At 32.9% G+C, this 4,816-nt stretch overlaps 2 protein-coding genes across 2 annotated transcripts; both read right to left on the bottom strand.

The window, feature by feature from the left end:
- Window positions 1-246: 246 nt before the first annotated feature.
- LOC105434696 lies at window positions 247-1,137 on the bottom strand. The gene is made up of 2 exons (XM_031881311.1): window positions 911-1,137; window positions 247-673 (listed from the first exon to the last, which is right to left on the bottom strand). The coding sequence occupies exons 1-2, from the start codon at window positions 929-931 to the stop codon at window positions 449-451; spliced, it is 246 nt and encodes an 81-aa protein (XP_031737171.1). The 5' UTR covers window positions 932-1,137; the 3' UTR covers window positions 247-448.
- An 802-nt stretch (window positions 1,138-1,939) lies between these two features.
- On the bottom strand, window positions 1,940-4,261 carry LOC101209976 (microtubule-associated protein RP/EB family member 1C). The gene is made up of 6 exons (XM_004151816.3): window positions 4,004-4,261; window positions 3,728-3,883; window positions 3,496-3,602; window positions 2,718-2,943; window positions 2,524-2,637; window positions 1,940-2,442 (listed from the first exon to the last, which is right to left on the bottom strand). The coding sequence occupies exons 1-6, from the start codon at window positions 4,109-4,111 to the stop codon at window positions 2,176-2,178; spliced, it is 978 nt and encodes a 325-aa protein (XP_004151864.1). The 5' UTR covers window positions 4,112-4,261; the 3' UTR covers window positions 1,940-2,175.
- Between the last annotated feature and the right edge of the window lie 555 nt (window positions 4,262-4,816).

The raw sequence follows: 4,816 nt of genomic DNA, 5'->3' as shown, positions 1-4,816 counted from the left end.
TACATAGTACATTTAATTTAAAGTAAAATTCATATATTAGTTATTTTTAAAATGTTAATTCAGACATTAAAATATATATAGAACATTGTAAGAGATGGGGTTTACACATTTTGTAAGTATTTCAACTATCTATGCCACCTAAAGGAATGTTTTAGAGAAGTACCCATTGAGTTTATTACGCAATCTATTACCTTTAAAAATCAAAAGAGAGAAAAAAAAATCAAAAGAGAATAAAAAGAAGAAAAAGAAGAAGAAGAATTCCGTGTTCCCATTTCTAAGCAGATATATATTGTAAGCAATAGGCACAAACTATGTAGAATTGTTATTTGATTACATAGTAGAAAGTTGGAAAAAAAGTGAAGTACTATTAATTCTTTAGATTTGATTTAGTTTGAAGATGGGATTTTGTGAAATGTAAAGGATATATATATATATATGTATATGGGTTTTATTTGCGAGAGATGGCTTCCTTGGCAGATTGGAGGGTGTTGGCAACCGCTGCTGCCGCTCCGGCGAGGACACCACCGCTGGTGGCAAAGTTTTCCGTTGAGGAATGAGGGAGATGGACTACTTGCACATTTCTCTTTTCTAGGCCTTGCCCCACCGATGATCGATAGTCTACTGTCTCCACTCTCTTCTCCACTTGACCTTGTGCATTTCTACGTTCTACTTCCTGAATTATCAATTTCAAGCTGTAGCTTATATTCATATTAATAACTTAAATCATACCCATATTATTTTAAACCCTGCCAAATTAACTTGATCTACCACGAGTAGATTACAAGTAAATTATTTCATTTTAGTAGATTTGAAAATAAGAAATGAAGATAGAAAAGCTAGAAAGGGTGAAAGGAAAGCCACCGTAGAGAGAGAGAGAGAGAGAGAGAGAGAGAAAGAGGAAGAGACATGCCTTGTTTGCTTGCATATTCATGTTGATTTTGTTGGCAATGGATGAAAATGAGCTGAGCTCTTTAAGGAACTAAGAGATGCTCACGTCTCTCAAAACAAATTAATAGGAAGAGAGATCAATGTTCTTTTTTTTGGGTGAAAGCTAGTGGTTACAATTGTATGACCCATAAATTATGCCGATGGACAAGAATAGCCGACTGAATCGCCCCAATGACATTACCATAAATTTGGTCCAACACTTTCAAATTTTACCCATACATCCATTTCATTTTTAGAAACCAATTTCACTAAATTAGGGACTTCATCCATAAGTCTACTACTTTGAGATTTAAGTAGCACAAATCTCCATATCATTATATATTTGGATTGTCCAATCGAGTGTAACTGAATTGAGGGTATTCACATGGCTTCAGGGTGGTGAAGAACATGATTTGATTTCAGTGAATGTTTTCCTTTTTCTCAAGCAAATTATGATGTGATATAGAGAATTAAAATATATATTAAAAAACTAATATTCATAAAACTTAACCCTTTGTCAAATATAGTTTGTGAAGGATTTTTGTATTTAATCCTACATTCAAATTTTGAGGTTGTATTTGATGAATACGTTAACTTTTGAACTTTTGAACTTTTGAACTTTTGAAAGTAGTATATGTTCAATCATCCTCTCAACTTGGTGTCTATTTTGGGCTCCAATGGTCATGAAAAATAAACTAATATGTAGATTTATATCCGATGGAGAGTGAAAATTAAAGAGATGAATTTGTTATTAATCTCACTTAAATGCACTTTCCACTTTAATATTTAAGAGATTGTTTGGAAAGTCATAATAGAACGGCTTTGTAAACTCACGTTTGAATTGAGCGTTTTAGACTCGATTTATAATACCAAACTCATTTCGTCACGATCCTATTTTCATTTCACCTTCGATTCCTCTTGAAATTGTCAGTATTTTTTATTATATTCCAGCTCCTCAACCAACTCTAAATAGACATCCAAAACCACAGCCTCACATCTACCACAGATTTGATTGGCAACCTAAAACCAAGTTTAGCAAGATATATTCTAATAACGAGAAATGTTCTTTCATTGTTTGTCTGAGAGTCTGAGTATACATTCTACAACAGTTTAAACCATGTTAAACAGAAGCTTTCATCTCCCAAAATGAAAATGTACTAGTGTAAATGAATCAATTGATTCATGATTGCTTTAAGAAAATCCTGTGGTTCATCAAATCCAAAGAATGTTGAAGAGTTCCATCCATAATCAGTAAGTCATCAGTGGTGAACTACTGCAATGAACATCAGAAACACCAGAAATTCTCTGCCTAGGAGACAATGTTGAAATCCCCACAGCATCAACATCAAGATTTTGAATAGTTTTTCTCTTCTGCGTTTCCATATTTGCAGAAATCCCTTCAGTTGTTGTCTTACCTTCCTTTTGGGCATCCATGGACACCATCGCTTGAGCTTCTACCACTACTGATGCATCATCTTCCCCAGCATACAGAATCTTCTTTATCGCTCTTACAACCTGTAGTACAGAGTTCATCACCTCAAAGTTGAGCAAAAATGGAAAGAATTGACATTTTCTAAAATCTTAAGAGTACTTTACATTGGAGTCCTGTATTTGATGACTCTGGCATAGAATCTCAATATCCCTCAATTTGGCAAAGTAAAAGTCTCTTTCTTTCTCAAGACTATCAATTGAAAGTTTCAGCTCTGTGATCTGCATGGGAATTCTTATCATTACAGATCAGATGTTCTAAACAGAAGGAACTCATATCCATATTGTAATCCACAAATTACCTGTTCATCATATACAGCTGCTCCATGACTAGAGGAAGGCCTTGAAGCTTTTGCTGATTGATTTGCTGAGTTGATAGAAGCAGTGGCTTCATTTCTTCTTGCATTCTGAGAGGTTTGAGATCTAGATGTAGCCACTGAGTTCTTGGCTGAAGATTGAGAAGCTGCAAATTTCTTACTGGCTTCTTTCCCTCCTTTGCAGGCTTCTCTCCTTTCTAAAGCGTTATAACTGGAAAAGGAACACGGTGGTTTATAACCAAGTACTCTTCAAAAATAAACAAATTGTTTTTGGATTCAAAAGCTACTGAAACCTAACAAAAAATCTTCAGGAAGATTTCGGGTTAAATTCCTACAAGATTGTTTCTAATAGACTTCTCAACTTTAGAAAATGTTTAATGGAGGTTTCAATTAAGTATAGCTAAGGTAATGTTTATCCAACGGAAACATCATAAATCAACGGTAATTTGAAAAGTGAGTCTTATTTGATTGCATTTATTGTTGTTTACTAGGTTTCGCAATCGCAAAGAACCGTGGAATCCATCTCCAAATTTGTAATCAAAATACACAAGCAATCTGATTAAGTATCGGACTGTAATATTATGAAAATTATTAATTTCACATTTATTGTTACGTCTTCTATTATCGTTGTTGTTAAGGTTAAACAATAACATTAAAGGTGAATGTGACAAATTTATAACTATGAAGTAAATATCATAAAAATCAAGTTATTATTCATAATTTCCTGAACGTGAAAGGAGAAAAGCAAGAAGAAGAAACTTACTTGTGTAGAACTCCTCCATTGATGGAATCACAGTACCACTTCATCCATTGCATGAACTCCAAATTATCAAGTGGTCTACCTTTCACAAGTTTGCTAACCTCAATATGCTGAGAACATAAACAAGAATAAAATTGCAGTTTCAGAACAACAGATCTAAGAAACATTAAGTCAAAACCAAATATGAATCAAACAAAAAAACCAATCCAGCCATCAAAGTTGGGAGAAACGGAACCTTTGTGATCTTGAGCTTGTTGAACACATCTTGAAGAACCTTATAGTTCTGAATCATCTCGTATTCGCTTTTCGCATCGAAATTGACCTTATGCATGGACACCATTCCTGGATGAACCGCATCCATCAACTGGCACTGGACCGCACCAGAGCAAGACTGTGCGACAACATCAAGACTCATTGTAAAGAACAGTCGATTGCAACAATATGATAATAAAAATTGAGATCCAAAATGCAAAAAGAAAAAAAGAAGTTGAGAGAGAAAGGAAATGAAAACCTCTTCAACTTTGGAGAGATTAAGGTGGAGAGTGGAGTTGATCCATGAAAGGATCTCAGATCTGCCAACAAAGTAAGCCGAATCCATGATTCCAATACTTGAAGCCATTTTTCTTTCTTTCAGTTCGTTTTCAGAAATGGGGTTTAGGGAGTGAGATTGTTGGAATTGAAGTGTAAGATTTGTGGGAAGAACTAATTTATTTTTATTATTTATATTTTTGCTTAACGTTGGGGTTTAATATGAGTAAGGTTGCTTACAACGGCTATTTTCTTGAAAAGGTTGGGGGTGAGGAGGGAATTCAAAATTTTGAATTTCTTCCCATTGAAATTATAAAGACCAGATCTTGGTAGCCACGTGGCCCTATACTAGCCTATGAAGTCGCCACACGTCATCAGTTTCTTTTTATTTTTTTCTTTTCTTTTTGCTTTTACTATTTTTTTAGCAAGCAGATCTACAAAGAACCCAATACATGCACACATCAAACTCATAATACTTTTAAAATAAAAAAGAATGCCAACAAAACTTTATCTCAACTTCACCTATATATATATTTATATATATTTAGAATTTATGCAAAGTTGTTCAATTTTAAAATTTTAAATAAAAATTTGACAAGTTAATTTTTAATTTTAAATCTATAATTGTAATTATTACCTTATTTTTTCTAAAAAAATAAGATAAAATTTATAAATTTATAAATTATAATAAAATTTTAAATTTTATTAATAATAGAAATTGATAGTTTTTCTATTAGTGTCATTCATAAAAACATATAATTTTTAATTTTGTTATAGGTTAGTAATGTCAAATTTT

This window comes from Cucumis sativus, chromosome 2 (genome assembly GCF_000004075.3).
Source record: "Cucumis sativus cultivar 9930 chromosome 2, Cucumber_9930_V3, whole genome shotgun sequence".
In the NCBI taxonomy this organism is placed as follows: Eukaryota; Viridiplantae; Streptophyta; class Magnoliopsida; order Cucurbitales; family Cucurbitaceae; genus Cucumis; species Cucumis sativus.
Note: the sequence above shows the minus strand (reverse complement) of the source record. Positions and strands in the feature narration are given on the sequence as shown.

Coding starts and splice junctions, on each gene's coding strand:
- LOC105434696 (XM_031881311.1), bottom strand. CDS start 931: ATGAATATGCAAGCAAACAAG. Junction 674..910: donor TGAATATGCAAGCAAACAAG/GCATGTCTCTTC, acceptor TTGATAATTCAG/GAAGTAGAACGTAGAAATGC.
- LOC101209976 (XM_004151816.3), bottom strand. CDS start 4,111: ATGGCTTCAAGTATTGGAATCATGGATTCGGCTTACTTTGTTGGCAGA. Junction 2,944..3,495: donor AATGGAGGAGTTCTACACAA/GTAAGTTTCTTC, acceptor TTCCTTTTCCAG/TTATAACGCTTTAGAAAGGA. Junction 2,638..2,717: donor CAGCTGTATATGATGAACAG/GTAATTTGTGGA, acceptor ATTCCCATGCAG/ATCACAGAGCTGAAACTTTC.